The sequence below is a fragment of the Lineus longissimus genome, chromosome 5 (assembly GCF_910592395.1).
Source record: "Lineus longissimus chromosome 5, tnLinLong1.2, whole genome shotgun sequence".
Lineage (NCBI taxonomy): Eukaryota > Metazoa > Nemertea > Pilidiophora > Heteronemertea > Lineidae > Lineus > Lineus longissimus.
This window is the reverse complement of record NC_088312.1, coordinates 20,544,298-20,563,407: the sequence shown is the minus strand read 5'-3', so window position 1 is coordinate 20,563,407 and position 19,110 is coordinate 20,544,298. Positions and strand designations below refer to the sequence as shown.

The 19,110-nt window shown below is 38.8% G+C and overlaps 1 protein-coding gene across 2 annotated transcripts in view; it reads right to left on the bottom strand.

Annotated features, from left to right (window-relative positions):
- Positions 1-19,110, bottom strand: part of LOC135488412 (uncharacterized) — a 93,794-nt gene that overhangs the window by 48,245 nt on the left and 26,439 nt on the right. Inside the window, exon 2 of one of the 2 annotated variants that reach the window (XM_064773017.1) lies at positions 2,164-2,178. The exons of the other annotated variant lie outside the window; for it this stretch is intronic. Coding sequence (XP_064629087.1) covers positions 2,164-2,178 — 15 coding nt within the window. The remainder of the gene's footprint in view (positions 1-2,163; positions 2,179-19,110) is intronic. 2 annotated transcript variants of the gene reach the window in all.

The window sequence follows — 19,110 nt, the reverse complement described above, 5'->3', positions numbered from 1 at the left end:
GCATTTTGGTGCTCTTGCGGTGATTAGAGATGGTAGCGGAAGTCTATAGCCATTCATTAGTTAAATACTACATCATGTCTTCCTTTTTGTTGGTCAAATGATTAGGGTTTTACCATCAATTACTTTCCATTATTGGCTACTGTACAAACGATATTTGTTGTATATTTTTATTAAGGTGTAATTTGATTAGAGGGGTCACGTCTCTTCAATAGATATGCGCTTGTCCTGGCTTTTGATCTGCGGAGTACAAAGTCGTAGAGGCTACCGGTTTGATATTTGGGATTGACCACTACTGTAAACCTGTATATCAAGATAAGATACAGGATGCGTTCTGGATTATCTTCGTAAAGAATGCTGCGTACGTGGGAATGCTGCGTACGTGGGAAAGCATTGTGGTCAAGCATGTTTTGTTCGCAGATAACCGTTATTAAAGTATGCGGCGACAGTGATTATTATCGTTATGTATGCTGCGTTCGTGATTTAAAGTACACTGTGCTCGTCGCATAAAGTATGCTGCGTGGTGGTTTGAGTATTCTGCGCTCGTGGTTTAAACTATGCTGCGTTCGTGGTTTATCAAATGATGCTACGTTCGTGATTTAAATCATGCTACGCTCGTAGTTTGAAGTATGCTGCGTTCGTTCGTGGTTTATAGTATAATGGTGCGTGGTTAGGCATTGCCGTATAAACGTATGCCGTCAAGTATGGTGCGCGCGTTGTCAAATACATTTTGCATTAGAGAGTTTTTGCAAAGCCGGCGAACGCCCATCCGATTTATCGCCTCCCGATAAAGTAATGGAGGGGTAAGATAGGCGTTCGTGTTGGGAGTCTTTTGCAAAAACTCTCTATTTTGTTCATGTCGAGCAAGAGGTGTAGGTGCAATCACTGGCGTATACAGTTCCTCTATCCTGTTTGTGAGAGAATGGTTAATAAGTGTATTAAGTTGATCCTCTGTGTGTACGTTCTGAAAAGAAGATATATTAGTTTTAACAGCGCTTTTGCCTAAATATGCTGCAATAGTTGGTATATTTTTTTACCGAAGTTCTCTTCGTCAAGTATGTTTTTAAAGATGAAAAAAAGTAAGAAATGTTCTTCTAAATGAATAATATCGTGTGCAATTTGCAGAAATTGTATTGTTAAAATGTTTTTATTGCTAAAATAGATGTGTCAAAAAAGGTATATATATATCATGTTTTGTATCGGTTTGTTTATTTTGATGAAGTACATACGTGCATGCACTTTGTGTATGCGTTAACGTACACGTACACAAACAAACGTCTATTTCTAAACAATGACAGAAAGCATTAACTACTTTTTTTAGCAAGAGCTATTGCGTTAAGCGCCAACACGAATAATTATCACTGTTTCGCTATTTCAAACTAGTTTCTGAGATCTAAGATCCCAACTACACTGTATGTAGTTCGTGCAACATTGCTAGATATCATGGAACTTATTCGCAAGCGCTTTGTACAGTTATATCTGCCATGTTATATCACAGCAATCCGTTCGTCGGTACTCAACATTCAAGCTGAAGAGGCAATTCACAATATAACTTTTCTCGGGGAGGTTAGTTTCCCCAGGGCTACTTTACCCCCTTTCCAGCCTTGTTTACGCACCCACCATCGGGTAAGAACTGCTTTCAGCACGTCCACAACAGTGAGTCAAAGTTTAGTTGCTGTTGAGTAACGATGCACAAGGACTGCCGTGGATCAGAGCAAACATCGGATTCCACTAACCGCGGGAACAGCGGCACTACACTGGAAACAAGCTTTCACACCTTTGGATTAATTCGATGTATACTGGAACTTCTCTTAGCAGACACCACTCTGGACAGGACACTCCCTCCCAATTAAGGACACTGGTTTTTGTCCCAGACTTGTCATTTCATTCGAAATTGACTACTGTAATATTCAGGACACCAGTCTTACTTGAGAACAACGTGTCAGTCCCAGGGTGTCGATGACAGAGAGGTTTTCTTGTATGTCATTGGCTTGGTAATATTGCTACGAAGCCTGTAGATCACGGGAAACCGCAACGGCATCCCGATAGTGGAATCAGATGCTTACAAATCTGACTCTGCAAACTACATGTTAGTCTAAGCGATGCATTAGATATGATGAGCTAGATAGTACAAATTGAGTAAACATGGCACTATTGGCCTCTTACCATCCGTGCCAGAATCTGAAACAGATAAATGTGAGACATGAAATTGAAGCGCATACAGAATGATTTGTCATTTGCAACCTTCGTAACGCTGACACAATTTTCAGAGGCGATGGAGTCTATGTTCTAGTTTTTTCCATTTAAGTACAGTCCCGAGGAAAATCGTACTTCTCTTGCGCAAGCCATGCATATATTGAGGTTGACACGTATGCGCACGCATAACCAGAACCCCCGACCAGCCCATGGACTATGTCTGAGCAATTTACCGACCTTGTGGCTACGACCGATAACCCAGAAACGGAAATCTTGGACAAAGACTATGCCATAATACGCCAAGGATAAATGAGCAGTAAATGGAAATCGCGTTACTAGTACCGTGGGATATCGGAAATTTTTGTTACAGGCAAAAAAATGTAGGAAAGCTTTAAATCTTACCGTAAAACCGTTATATTTTCTCGATCGTTTTATTTCGCTTATTCCGCGAAAAGACAAGCTGGTAGAGATCATCTGGTATAAGCGGTACGTTTATTCTATATCTAATTTTTGAGTTAGCTCCTTTAAGAGCACTTCAACTTGAACGATCGAAGACTTCTAGTTAATTGAGCGCGTGGTGACGTATTGACCAATGTTATTGGAAGCGATTAATTCAGACAAGCTGCGGATAATCAGTGGGCAATGAGTGGCTCATTGAAGCGGGTTAGTCGTTATTGAACATGAGACAATTTGCCTCAAGACTGATAAGAATTGCAATTCCGTGAATGGACGAAGATCTTCCAACGCGGAAAAGTGTTTCTAATGAAATAATCGAAAACGACGGATATTTATAGTTCTCCTTCTGAATCGAATATGGTTTTCCTGATTCGATAAAACAATTTGAATAACGAAATCGTTAGAGCACATTATTATGATTGTTAGTTTGGTGCATGCTTGGTAGTTGCCAAATTGGATTTGTCCATTTTTGTATGTAATATTTATTTTGCATCGGGATGTAACCAGTCTATGTTTCTTCGGAAAAGAACATAGTTCCTGAGAAATACATTATTGTTTTAAGATGATTGGACTACGTTGGCAATTCTCCACATATGACTCAGTAAAAGTTGAACAAATATGCTCTCCACAATCATGACCCTCCCATTCCTCATTCTCGTTCTCGATTTGAACCTCTCTAATGTCTTCCGCCAGGATTGCCGTTACAAGTACTGGATCTCAGATCGTTGTTTGTCCAGTGTTTAGGTGCTTGTTTAACTAATGAACAAATAGTGCAACAGAGTTCTTGAGATCCAGTGAGAGTAGTCTCTCTATCATGTTTCTATTGTCAAGGCCTGTCTATTGTCTATGACAAAGAATTAGTTCGCGGTTTAGGTGACGAAATACATGTCCAAGTGAGAGAATATGGCTCTTTTTGGTTTTTCACTTCTTAAGAGGCATTATAGTTCATATGTGTTGATATCAATATGAACCCGAAACACTGGTTATTGGCAAACTCCAGTATAAAAAGAGAACTCATGGTGAACTGCACGTCCTTAAGTATAACTCTTTCTCGAGCGACTGCAATCAAGGTTCCATATTGAGGGTGTGTTTTTAGAATAAATAAAGGTTGCATGTGGACGATACTAGTTCTACCTTGGCTACTGCGTCTCCTCACAGCCTGCGGGGACTAAGCAATCAGAACTCGGATAACACTAACTTTTTTCAATGATGGATCCATTTTGGGGCATCAACAAGTGCATACTGCAGCCGTCCGAAATCACAGACGGTGCAAGAGAGAACGCACTTCAATGGGCGGTTTTCTTGGAAGGATGTCTTCTGTTCCAATGGTGTAATGGTAAAACCTGCGACTTTCAATAAAAGACTTTTGTAAAATGCTTAGTTTGTGAACTCTAGATCTTTCCATCAAATTCCAAAACGACCCCACTTTGATTTAGAGACCCGCCAGTTCGATGTTGATTCCTTAAAGATAACTGAAGGAAGGCTATCATACAAGCTTAATTCTTTCTGTTTCTGTTCCTATCTTTTTCCGGATTATATATCTGTGAAGCGATCAATAATGCTACGATCCAGAATCTTGACTTTGATACCATAATCATGGTATCCATCCGTGGTGAAAATAGCCAGTACGGCCACGACATGCAGTACCAACATCATTAAAGACCATATCATGTTCGATCATGTTGCAGGGGGAGTTCCAACGCCAGGCAGATTAAAATACTGGCCATAATGATACCTTTGTTGTTGATTCCCATGGTAAAGCGTCATGATATCAGTATATTTTAAGTAACGGGAGACAAGACCACAATTGATTTGTTAAGCATCTTAGCAGTTAAATTGGCAATGTTTGACCGCGACGCATCAAATACTGCGTGGGGTTGTGAAATCTGAAATTTTGATATGATATTCCGGACAGTCGGGCAAGTAAATGGTGAAAAATAAACTGGTAGTTGACCACGGAAATTTTTTGATAATCGACAAATTAGAAAGACATTGATATTTCCACTCTTCAGCCAACTGGCCGAAAAATCTCAAAACACGCCCCCTATTACCAAATTAGCAAAATTCGAAATTAATTTTTTCATCAAATAATATCTTTATATCTGTAGACTTGCCACAACAAATATTTTTTCAATACCTCTCCAAATACGTACTTGAGAGTTAAAAACATGCACTAGTCTAATTGATAGACCTCGACCCTCCAACCTATGAATATTCATTAGTGGTCTTGTCTCACGGTACATACATATCGAGGGGGCGACCATTGGAACGATCCCAATGAGAATCGAGTATACATCATTTGACCTTGGTTTTTTGGAGGATTGAAGCTGAGGAACAATAAACTGTAGGATTTTATGGATAAAAATATGCATGTTTTAGCTAGGACGTTTCGGATAGGGAGAATACAGGACATAACTTAAACTTGAGAAGTTTCAGTCCAGCATTCGACAACAGAAACCTGTAAAGAAATTATGCATTCCTGAGCTGGACGGGGTCCAACCCATTTCTCGGATGTTATGTCGTGGTCCGCGTCACGACTTTTATTTCTCGAAATAACTCTTTGATCACACTACAAACGGATGCCCTCATGTAGCAAGACCACAAAGCATATTATCTTACATGTATTGTGATAGATGATGTCATGGGCATTTTCGTGAGTCAATTTCGATTTGATTGACAAACTGAGGAATCAAATCCAATGCATACTTGCTCACCTCCCAGAGATTGCCTCAAATGCTGAACTGGATTTGAAAAATTCTTCTTGCGGCGCCCTTGCCTTCCCTTATTTTGTACGAAGCCATATTGAACACTATCGTCTTGTTTATATTTGTCTACGATGGACTGCTTCTCATGCGGTAATATAATATTTGAACATTGGATCTTTCTTACTAAATAATGCATATAGCATGATAACCATGGGACCTAAGATAATTACACGTTCCATCTCCAAAATGATATCGAATGGCTTTTCTAGTTATATGGTAGTTTAATGTTCCCTGGTGAAGTCTGAAGAATGAGGTAGAACTAAGTAAATGTGGCCTGTGCGGCATTCTGGTATGTCGGCGAGACAAATCTAACGGGGACCTCCTACCCATGTTAAAATGAAAAAGGTTAAAAGGTAAGAAACAATTTTGCTGTTGTTTCCATCTTTCTAAAAATAAGTTTAACAGCCCTTTCGGGATCTCAAGAGTCGCGATAATTTTCGCATCTATTAGCCGTAGATTTCACACACCTAAACTGATGATGACAATGACATTGGGATGATTTTAGTTGGCAGCTTTCATAGAAAAGGTACAATTCAATATAAGTTTAGATTATCCAGCGAGAGTAAACTTCATCAAAACTTAGGCTAACTAATGTAACTGGCGTGCTATTATGGCATGATATACGTTGCAATATTATGCTACCAAATGTTCTTGGCCAATAGCGTAACTCGATTCACATCATGTGATTTCAAGTCATCACATCGTATCGGATCCAAAAAAGCAATAACGGATCCAAAAAAATGTCGTAACGGATCCTAAAAGATTTTAATCCAATCAAAATGAAGTTTACACTGTTAACATTTTGTAAATTTCATTAAAAACAAATTGTTTCATTATTTTCCTTTGGATTGATTTCTTTGCCAAGACATTTGGTTGCATAATATAGCAAATAGTGGATGTTTAAGGTCGCCCAATATGGAATTTTGCTGGACTCAGAAATGTCATGGCGGACTCGCAAAGCCTCGTCCGCCATGACATTTCTTCGTCCATCAAAATTCCATATCGGACTCCCAAACATCCACTATTTGTATAATATTAAATTTTCATATTGTTTCTTTCAATGTTAACATTTTATGCAATGTTTGCTATATGAATATTGAATATTGCAACGTATAGCATGCCATAAAATGCCTTCGAGAGATATTTATTTTTGCAGAACATCCCTAGCGGGTGCATAATATTTGTGTTGATCGAAAACTTTTAACGGTTTTTCAGAGCTCAATCCTTTTAAAGATTGTAGGAGCCCAGAAAGGAAGTTTGCGCGATATTTGTTAAATGACACTAAACAATACATTCGTCAATTTTAGGTACATTTTATGTTTAATTATGAAGTAACTGCTTCATTTAACAGAATGATATTCAAAAGACAAACGAAGACGTTATCTGTTATATTGGAAAATGAATGAATATTAGCAAATAGTGCCAGTTTGAACTAACACTGAAAAAAAATGCTTTTAAATAAGTGAAAAATCTCAAAATTAGAATCTTAGATACTATGATGGAATTTTTTTTTGCTGGCGTAGATACAAGCGAATGGTTAAAACATGAGGCTTCATTGCACATATGTGCAAAGACGGCCCTTGGTCACACTAGAACGGCCTAAAGATTACCCAATGTGCTTCCAAGCCGATGTCAAAAAATATAATAAAGCTTGCACGATCATTAAGTCCCGGCAGATGAGAATAGGATGTACACTCTCTCATCAAACCTGAAAACATTTATATGATTACAAAGTTATTAGGCTCAAATTGAATTTCACATCCAATGAATCAGAATGACAGTTGGAAAATTACATGGCGTGTAATATGATATGAAATGGCCGCTATCGCAAGAATAAGTGAGGGGAATGGACTTTTAACTGTCATTTTATGCCGTCCAATGATGGACATTAGATTTATATCATAACAAAGTCTTGGAATGCGTGCTAGAACAGTCGTTTAATGACATAATTCGTCCTAAATGAGATTTTTATACTTTCTTCACGAAATGTTGTGACCGAAATTGATAGAATGAAATTTGTCTGGAAAATACTGATACGGTATACATCAATGTGTATACATCGGATGGGCAATGGTTGACCACATTACCTCACCTGAACAGATGAGTATTGTCAGTTGAAGAATTCGCCACTTTTCAAAGTTGGCATTGTTCAAGCACTTGTGTTGTTTCTTCTTGAATCGGACGCGAATACTGATCGCTCATTTGTTTTCTAATCGTGGCAAATGCATCCAAAAATCAGTTCTGAAGTGAATGTTATGAGAAAAAGGGCGAACTTAGGTTTTTGATTACCGATCTCAGGTAAATGAGATATAACAGCAAAATTCAACTAAATGCATGACCCCAATTGACTTTTGGTTTTATTCCTGTCACCCTTAACTTACACCGTCTGCTTGTTACATTGTCTTTTGCTATTCTGATACCACTGCCAGGCATACAATAAGGCAAATGACGGAAGACACCCAACCGGATTATATCAACGGTAGAACGTAAAACGGCAACGCAAAGATACCATCGAATGCTTATTGACATTTCCTTTTTCTATTAATGTATAACTGCCCTGATTCAAAGTTTCTATCGTTTCCCTCCTAGACAATGCAATGGGTACATTTACGTTCGGGGCTACGTTCCATTAGGGTTAGGGAATAAACGCGTAATTGACATAGTCTGAAGTAATGAACACGTATGTAATCATAGAATGTGAGCGCGTCTAAATGACAGGAAACTATGCTTCTTCGAACACAGGCATGTTTGGTATACCCACGAGGACAAAATCATTCTTACAGAAACTATACGGTGTAAATGTTAGCGAGGTTTTGCAAATATCACGCAGAATCAGCTCCGCCGGTTGACAAGTGGATACCAGAACTAGGCCGTTAAACTCTCTAGTCGTCGACCAAATCGTTTGGATTCTCAGGTAATCTGATCATCGACCGGCGATAATATTACCGTTGAATTGAGTTCATCTAAAAGCAGGTCTCACAACTCTACGAACGGAACGACCAGGGAGGTGTGATACAACTACTCCTCGGAACGGCAAAGGTCTCTGGTTTCGTCAAGGGCTGCGCGAATTCATACGATACACTCGTGCATCGGCTTTCATAGTAGAACGAGGTACCAGGAAACTTTCTAAATCGTCGTTGATATATTCCATACTTCGAGCTTCGTCGTTCGTACCTCTTCGTGTGGGCGTAAACATATGTTTAAGTTGTAGAGATACCCGTCGGTGAATTTACCATTGACGTAAACGTCTAGTTGACACAGTCTACCAGGATCAACCTTAAGTTACGTATGAAGCTTTAGGGTAAGCGGTGGCGATATTTAAATGTGGGCTAAATTCCCATTCCACTGTTATGAAAGGGTTACACGAGCAAAACTTGATGACATTGACCCCCACGAAAGAGCTCTCATGGGTCGATTGACCGACACCGGCGAAGCCAAATAAACTGAAGTCTGAAGGCGTGCAGTTGTGGGTCAAAATGATTCCGTAAAAAAATTAGCAGACTGACCATTGGTTTGACAAAATAATGCAGGTGAAAAGAAAATCACACATGTATTAAAATTTATTACCATTTTCACCTTCTTTGGCCACCCAATGGAATTTGTTTGTAAACTTCATGAACTTTTTTTGTGAACTTTACTTACTTCACCGATTTTGTTTGTAAACTTAATACAATTTGTTTGTAAAATTGATTAATTTTTATGCCAACCTTATTTGAAAACTTTACATTTTGTAAAAAATTATTGTGTGAAGGAATAACCGACTGCAAGAAATAAGCTAAATTACCTTTTGGCTTAAAATGGGTAAGTTTGGAAAAAATTTAGGCTCATATTATGAGCTTGAAAACATCGTGGACGCACGGAATTGGTTTATATAATGGGGAGAAGAATATAAAGCGTTTCCTTAGGATGCCTCTACAACAGAAAATAAGATAAAAACAATATTTCAACCAAATGGATTCTATTGTGTCGACAGTTAACAAGTTGTATTCAATTGTCACGTACCTGTCTCCTGGCATGCCTCGTGTTTTTCTAAAAGCGTTTTACGACCCCATGCTTCCGCTTTCTCCCATCACTTATCCATAACTATACAATTAGTTACGTCAATACATATCCAACTCATTATTGAGAGCAATGAGAAACTTTTGTTTGTGATTGTATTCAATAATTATTGTAGGATATTTCAATACCAAATACCTTATTTGGGCACAAATACTGATATACAGTATGCCAGTTTAATTTGGTGATGGAACGCCAACATATATCTTTGCAGAACTTTTCGACAATCACTTTATAACAGTTTTGCCCAGAAAGTTTTGCCGCGAGTAAACACCTCAAGTAATCATATCTATTATTGGCGGAAGTTTTCAATCCTTTCCTTGCTTGTAGCTGACAAAGAAGCCTTTATCATCCAATGCACTCACACTAGGTCTAGCAGACATAAACTGATATGACACGCCTTACAGTCTATCGGACTGATATCGTATTTCAAAAGGTAAGGGGAAAATATAGAAAAGATACTGCCTTAAACGACATTCGTCTATATACAATGCTGTTGGTTTTTATCCTTAAGGCCGAAAATGGAAATCTACCCGAACCCATCCTAGAACCTATAGAAAGAACCAGGTAAATCACTGCCGGTAAAATTGTACAGACGGCGGGAATAATTCGTGCTACCCTGTCTTTAACTGCGAACTGGTCTTAGACGCCACTGGCGTTTTTGCGGTTTGACTAATTCCGATATCCTAATCAGATACAACAATTTATCGACACACTTTTATTGGCTCATAAAATCTCATTCAGCTGGGCGATAATGGTATTAATACATGAGTAACTGGATTAGGCTGACTGGAGTACTGAGTGACAAGGGGCAGATTTCTCATCAAGCCTGTTTGGGTGGAGAAATCAGCATTTTGAGAACGGTCGTCATATTCTATTACATTGGTTAAATGCAGGCCAGTTGATTGGACCCTTGAAGACAAACAGTGGCCTACACTTAGCGGTCGTGGTCCCTTATCATCCTGTCGCGTGTTTCATAGAAATCGCGATGAATAAACGCTGCGATCTTTGGCGTACAATCAGCTATGGGCAGTACTGCACTGACTGCGCTTGCGACGATCTTCATTACGTTTACTCACCCGTGTCGATTTAGGCCAATCGACCCCTGAAAGGTCTTTCGATGTAAAGAGGTGATGTTAAGATTTGCCCGCATGCCCCTTTGATAAGACAGTAGAACAATGGGAGGATTTAGACATAGGTGCGAGCTCAGCGGTCTTTGTGAAAGGACAATGGTATGTGTATCGAGCTCGGTGTGATTTCTATAGGGGGCAAACCGTTAAGCTTGCGGCAGTGCATTGTCCTTTTAAGCCGCCCTATCGGGGAGGATTCCACTAATGCAATTGCGACAACACACGCTTTATTCGGCTTTGGTATTTTACGCCCCACTGCACCCCAAATGATTGTATGTCCTGCAATGTCGCATGCATTTTGAGATGCAGGCAAAATCGCATTCAGTGGAAACCCGTACCCCTTCAATATCATATCACGATATCAGGGCGATCATACTCAATCGCAGCGTGTCCATCTGGTGCCACAACTCGATGGTGCTGGAGAAGAAGCGTCAAGTTACCCATAGTACACTAGTAGTTTGATAAATAAATTGTAGACGCTCATACGCTTTGATAAGAAAACGTTAACGAAACGATTTAATTTCCCTGAACGCGTATTTTTCTCATTTCATTTGAACGAAACGGTTTGGTTTTTCTATTCGCGCTATTGTATATGAAGGTAATAACCTCGCTCGAGAAAACACAAAAACCTTCTCATTTCAATGCTTCCAGGCAGTCGAACAGATCCTGGGCGTTACCAATAACCTTTTAGATATTGAATTCACCTTCGGAAACACGACGATTTGAAAAAAAGTTAGTCAAGGCAGGATCTTTGTTTTCATGTTTCTCTGTTATTGGCAAATATACTGGTTTTTGTGTTCAAATGAAAGAATCTTCTCGTACGTCTTTTTCAAGGACGGTATGTTCCCGCCGTTATATACACGGCGATACAGTTGTACCCTCAAGGATGACAAAGTGATGGTTCAATCCATAAATAGCAAAATGCTTGATGCCCTCCCTTTTCAGGAAATGTGGTTTTAACGTTACCGCGGCGTCCGTTGCTTAAAAGATGTTCGTAATCTGACCATTATCCAGAGTATTGCACTGACTGACTGACTGACTGACGCAGATTATCTTGTCAAATAACCCATTACAAAACCTTCAAACCGATAAACTTGAAGAAAATTGGAAGACTGACCCTGCCAAGATTCACTCCATATCAAAACCACTTTATTATGGGACATCCATAAACAAACCTTTCACCTTGAGCTAACGCGAGAACCAATTATTCATTATCACAGTAGAGGTTTTCTATGTTTTGTCTGGAGCAATCATCAGATAAAGATTATTCACCAAAGGGTAACAACAGGTAAAGACGAGTGTTCATTGCTGAAAGCAGGTACAAGGAATGCAATGACACTAAATGAGGGAAAGAAATGTTTCTTTAATTGGAGAGACGGCCTGCTGATGGCGATATGCATTACCCAGTAAAAAGACTACAAGAGAGAATGGCGCGAATTTGTGCATTTTTTTCATTCCGGTTTTCAAGTGCATTATCCGCACAATTGGAGATTTATTGCTAAGGGATGTTCTTATTTAAAAAACGGCAGCACGACCCAGACATGGAGACTACATCTAGCGGTCATATCAAAATATATAAGCGAGCCTCCTTTATTTTTTGTCGTAGTCTTGGTACAACGATATTGTAAGATGTATTATGGTCTCACTGTATACGTATATAGTCGACATGGTTTGCCGTTTCATGGTGTAGCCTTTTTTCCCTATTCATAGATTTCCACTTGCAGAATTTGGGGTTAATTCCGATTGCATCGTCCAATCGAAAGTGCTGAATTATTCGTCCCCGGCGTACTATTGAGAAACTTCTTACAGTGTAAGCAATTACGCCGAGAGCGGCTATAATCGTTGGATGGGAGACCGAGGAACATTAGAGGAAGGAACATCGCTGTTTTAATACAAAACATTTGTCTTCAAATGCTATTTTAGTGACCAGAAAAACATTCTGCCTACTTTCTGTGAAGTTGCTGGTCCCGAGGGCATAGTTGCTCCTTTCGAGGAGACAGCAACAAGGCTGCTTGAAGTCATGTACCAAATCCATCACTTTCAAGTTCACATACAAGGTGTTGCATGCAGTAGTGTACACAACCCATCTTTACATGCTCGTATGTGTGTACTCTCTCGGTGATGGAGATTATTACTTTCAAGTTTACATACAAGGCGTTGTTTTTGCTTACTTGGGATTTGAGCCCGGGTCATTGTGAGATTGACGTAGGAACGATGGCGGATTAAGTTGCTGAGTAGCTCAGGGGATAGATTTAACAAAGTTAGCGTTCAACGGTGTCTCCTATCAAAACCTTTGACTGAACTACATGTACATGCATGTATGTGATAAAAAATTATAGTGACGCACGCCAAATACACTACAAATGCTCATATCTGAAAGGTGATGAAGAAATGGTAGGCCTACAGCTCAACACGTTTCGGGTTCAGCCACAACCTCGATCGCCCGAGAAATGACCAAGCAAAAGCTCTCCATGCACCAGACGTGCCAGTGTCTCAGTGACTGATTTCAGGCTCCTCAGAGTATCTTTTATCGATTTAAGGACGAGGTCACGCATCTCGCTAGTATTGGGTAATCAATTAATTTTTAGCAATAACATAGAAACATAGATATTCAATTAGCGGAGGTGAATCATCAACTTGATTACGAAACTGGTAATATTGAGAAAATCATGTATTATTCGGAGTTTTTCAATTAATTTTTCAAAAAATCAAGATAAAATCGAATAATGGTTACCAATACTTTGCACGAACCTAATCAACTCGTTTTAATTTACTGATCAATTAGTTAGCATTGATGTGATCTGACGTTTTGTCTGATTTTCGTTCAACTCTGATGATGAAAACCTATCACGCGGAAGCATACAATATTTATTCTTCAATATTCTCGCACTTTATTTATAGGAAAACGATGAATTATTTAAGAAACTGGCGCGTTGATTTAATCAGGCCTGTTACTGCAGAATCATATTTTAAAGAACTCTTTCATTCATTATGTGTCATCAATATATTTTTGCACGTGGTTAAAATTTCCATTTTCCGATAAATATTCAGTTGAGAGCTGAGCAAGGACTGATCAAATAGGACTATTACTAAAGAAATTGAAAAAAATGAATTGCCCTCGAATTGAACCCTTATATCATAACGTGTTGAGAGCTCAAGCTTTTTAGTTAGATACCGAGCAGGATTAACGAGGTCCTCCAAACGTTCATTGCATGGTTTGACTGGGTGTACAATTTTGCTATAAGCGATCTCGAGTAAACAGGTTGTTTAAAGGAGAAGGCGGATTTTATCTTGAATGTTTGTTCTTCTTTGGTAAACTATTTTTACGGTTACTCCCGCTGTGGAGGCCAAGCTGGGCAGCTGACAGATTATAACACCGTTGGTTCTTTAAATTCTGGTATACGAGTACGATGTCCAGGTGGTAATTTGGTGCAACGTACTTGCTGGCATTCATCGTTTCTGGAAGAGGCCACTAAAACACCCCTGCAGTGCACGAACTGATCAGTTTCAGCCTGTTAACATTAGTTCAACCTCTCAATTAATTAAGTCACTTATCTTTTGAATAGTGTGTGGTTTCAATCGCCAAGTCTCATTCAACACCATTGGCTTAGTTATGGTTGCGTTAAAGTCATTGAGAAGCTTTCGAACGGTAAATGCTAGTCGAATAACAGTTTTACACTCTGTAACTCTGTCGTTGGTGCTGTTGGATAACCCACTTTTTGGGTATTTTCTCTGTCATTTGGTGTAAGAGGTTGACGTGAATTGACATCAACAGTGATTAAGTGACAGGTTGCTTTTTAAGTATGAGCATCAAGCATGTCAAGTAAGCTCGGATTCTGGTGAAAGGTCTAGGTGGTCCATGTTGATAACAATTCCACGGTAAAATAAGTGCAAATGTGCATCGTTATAGCGCCGCAGTGCACTGATCTTAGATAATGTTTCCTCCTAACTATGATAAGTGAGAGGCTATTCTGATTCGGGTAAAAGCTTTAGAGAGCACAACTGCTAATATTTCCTTTTAATAATCGGTGCGAAGATCTTTAACGGCCTGTCATGGACCAGCAGGCCCGCTGAAGTGATTGCTGATAGATACGTTTTTGAGAGTACACTCGGGCTTAGTACACCCTGGTTCACAATATGATTTAGTTACTATCACTAAAACGTTTTCATCACGTATAACGATAGTGGCCTCACGTGACATGCATTACTTCTTTGATGTGTTTACACTCGATTTTTTTTTTTTTTTTGATTTTTTTTATTGGTTTCTCTGGTGTCTTTGATCACGTTTTTTTGTGGATATGGGCACCTTAAATCCCAAATGATTGATTGATTGATTGATTGATTACGAAAGTGTCAACTTATTGTTATACGAATCCTCCATGTTGTGTTTTTCTTTAAAAGTTTACAATTGATTCTTTCTAAGTTATAATTTAGTCGACCAAAATAGTGTTTAATCGATGCAAAATAAACCAAAGTTCACAAATATCATCAGATCATAGTTTAGAGAAACAAAATACATTTTTATCCTTTTTTAAAAAAAATTCTTCGGTATGTCCGATCGTATATACGATGATTTAGAGGCTTTTTATCATTATTTATAAAACACAATTGGCGTTATTATTAACTGTAGTTGCTACATGTATCACCTTAGTTTTTACTGTAACAAAACGTGTGATGGCTTTTACCTGGCGTTGTTATCGACTGTGGTCGGGTTTCGCCATCATTCTATTTTTTCACGGTAACAGAACGTATGATCTGGTTCAGAGACTTTTTTTATTTGTAGGAACAGAAAATGAAGTCGTTTGTTTTGATATCAGATCATAACTTCAATGATTTTAGGTGATTTATTTTAGTCTAGTATGGGTTGAATGGATACAGGGTATCGATTGATCGCTCTAACACCCACTATCAATTAAAAAAGTGCCCTTGTCCCGATTTTGAGATTCCGACGAAAAGCAATGTTTCGTGTTTACCTTTCCTGATATGATACATCGGTGATGCTGGCCAGCATTGACGCAAATACGGGCCGTTTCCGGTCAGTACAACACAACAGTCTTCCCTATGTTATTTCACTACTTATGCTAAAAGGAATAAGCATTGGTATTACTATAACCTCGATAAAACGTGACGTCTTTTCGACTCTGCCAATGATCCGCCGACAACCGCGGCGACCATCGGTTTGATGCCAATTGTCCGGTTGGGTCTGTGCCGCCGCATATAGCTAAACTCATCAGTCCTGGCTGATTCTATTAACTGGAAGCGTCTACGTCCAACATTGAGGTAGATATCTGATTTAACGGAATATGGGAGTGTCCTAAGATTTAGATTAGAACTACGTGACCAAGCTGCACGTCCATTTCTGTAATCACAAAATCCTAATACTACTGGTGAGCAATGTTGAGACGTTAAATTCTTGACAACCCACAATTTTGGTACAAGTCGATTGAACAACAACACGCTTAAAGTACTTGTACATAAAGATAGTACCACTTTACACGACGTCGCTTTGAATACAACCCGCCAACCCCTATATCTGTTTTTCGAGATATCACAACTGCCGGATATTTGATGAGATTGACTGACGCCCGGTGAATAAAACATCACACACGGGCCAGATTGAAGTGGCATACATTTGGGACGATTTTGGTAATTACGGGTTAAGTAAACGATCGGCGCTTGTGACAGGGTGAAGTGAGAGCCGACCATCTCATGTATTTCTTATATTTCATCTAAAACTTCCAAGTCCATATCTAAAAATACTCACTTTGGCAAATTTGCGAAAATTGCACAAAGCATGACCGACAAAGAACGGGCTATTTGAAGCGAAATACTGACATCTTTCCTCCGCCATGTTCATCTTGTTTTGCTTGCAGTGCCATTTTTTCGCGAAATAACTTTACAGTGCCCGAAAGTAATTGGTGAAAAAACTTGCATCATAAACCATACACCTTCCAGCATTTTCTTTCTTCTAATACACTATTAGATTAATTTAGATAACAGATAAATAAATACAGATTCCAAAGGCTGATGCAATACGCTATAAGCTCCAGGCAGAAAAACTACACAAGTTTAACGAAACATGTATTTACAGAAAATGCCTCACGAACTGAAATTAAAAATTCCCATTAGTGCTTACCAAATAAGAAATCACCAAAAAGAGACAAACTCAGACTCCATCTTTAAGAATGCCAGCTGTAACTATATAGTAATTTGTTAAAAGAAAAAACAATAAATATAGATGAATACGGCAAACCTCCAAAATATCGCGAGCGTTTAATTTTGCAGACTTCGCGAATATTACTTCAATTCGCGAAAATGAAAATCGCTTGAAAATTTTTTAATTGGAAACACCAAAACCGTACATAGTCATCCACTAAAATAAAACTCGTGACATTTTTTTTAATATTCACGAATCGCATGAATAATCGCGAAATAAAATGTGATTATTTCGTGGTTAAGATGACGATTAGAGTATAATCATCTCTTCTTTGTTCTTTAAAAAAAATCTGAATTGCATACTGAAATGATTTTTTACAATCAGAGGCCGAGATTATAAACGGTAAGAAAGTCATAAGATTGTATTTAACCTTTATCCTTAAGCATTCTGATAGTATTTCTAAAATGTCCTCCGTGCTAATTGCTAGTTGAAGCACTCTCGTTTTATTTAATATTTTTATCAATGCATTAGTCGACCACTAACGGCGAAATTGATAAAATGGAATGTGAAAGAAACGAAAGCGACCTTTGGGGGACGTTTTAATTGAGGGCGAGTTAAAATCGTCACTAGCTATTGTGTGGTCAGGATAACTATCATTAAGATGCTCAGGTGATATTTAGGAAGGTTAGGGCACAACAGGATCTCGCTCGGAGAATACATGTAGCTAGGAGAATAGAAGATACTCGGACATTTTGTGATTTTCCCCACGCAGGTAGTTGAGCTTCAATCAGAAATGACAAGCCATGACTTGTGTAATAATGAAGTGCTTTGAACGAAGAACCACATTAAGTTGTTTCATTTTTATGTGTCAACATCCTACCTGCCACTCTTGGCGGCTTCATCTTTATTCAAGGTTGAAGTGCAGTCCAAGAAAAAGAACGAAACGGAGACTAATCTTTATGTCAAGCTGCCTTGTCATACTTGGGAAGGCTCACGCCCAAACAATTCCCAGAACTGAAGGCGTATTTTGTACAAATATATCAACAAGATCAGATTAAAGCTAATCGCCAACGCAATACAACAATAATATCATTACCTCCAACACCACAGGTCACCCCATCCCTTTGACATGGAATGATATATCACGGATTATGCCTTTTATCCTTGATTAATGTGGCTGTGCGTGAACTCTCAGGTGCATCGCCAATCAACACGTGAGGTTTACTTGTCTTTCCCATAAGACAACGCCAATTCAATTAGCTGGCTATCAGGACCAGTCACTTCTCCCAAACTGAGGACGAATGTTCTATATCAAGGTGAGGAGGATGTTGAAATAATGCCCCCATTTTTCCCACTTCATTAGGTGCCACGATTTGATCACGAAACACTTGCATCAGATGATCAGAGATCTCGAGAAGGCCACACCCACGGCAATTTGCGATGTCCAAAATATCCGGAGTACACCACGGAAGTGTTGCTGTAAACTTTTCAGAAGTAGCTGCATGCGTTTTCATGGAAATGTTAATACAATATGGACATCGGCCAGTTTTAAACATACGAAGTGGGCAGCTTGAAAAATGATGTTCACCCGGGTTTTGGGCATCCGAAGTTTGTGTCGGTATCACTGACGTTAAGTCTCGTGAAAATATTGCTTTTACCTGACAACTAATTTCCAGTATTTCATCGCTTAAAATGAAATGTTTAGGCCTATTATTATCTACTGTGTCCACAAACTATCTTTCAATCAGATCGGGTTATCATCGATAGTTTGGTATACTTAAACCAATATCTATTTTTGCGATCATCACAATCAAAACCATGATTTTGTGAAATACTTCATCAGCTATCCAAGCCTTTTTACCGTCGACCTGCCCCAGGTGATAGTCGTAACTCAAACAGAATAGCAAACTATTATTACTAAGTGAATGTGATACAAAAATTCATCTATCATTACTACGGGAATTTGATTCAAAAATGCATTTATCATTACAAGGTTATAATGATCACAAGGTAATATAATTACAAAAAATACAAGAAAAATAAACCATGGTACGTAGCCAAAGAAATAATTTGCAATATATGACGCATTAGGACTAACCTATTGGTTTTTACAAGCAAGAATCACTAACACACCTAAATCATGTTAAAGGTCTATTAATTGTGGGAGGCCTATTGATGCACCCTTAAAGAGTACAATGGTGTCTAGTTCCTTGTTGAAGGTCACACGAGGCCAGAAGGGAAAAAACTGACGGAGAAGTGCCTTTGATCCGGCCAGGCTAATATTGGTCATCAAAAGTCAAACGTGCCACTTATGTTTTTCCGAAAGGCTACGCAATATTTAGCTGTATTTAAT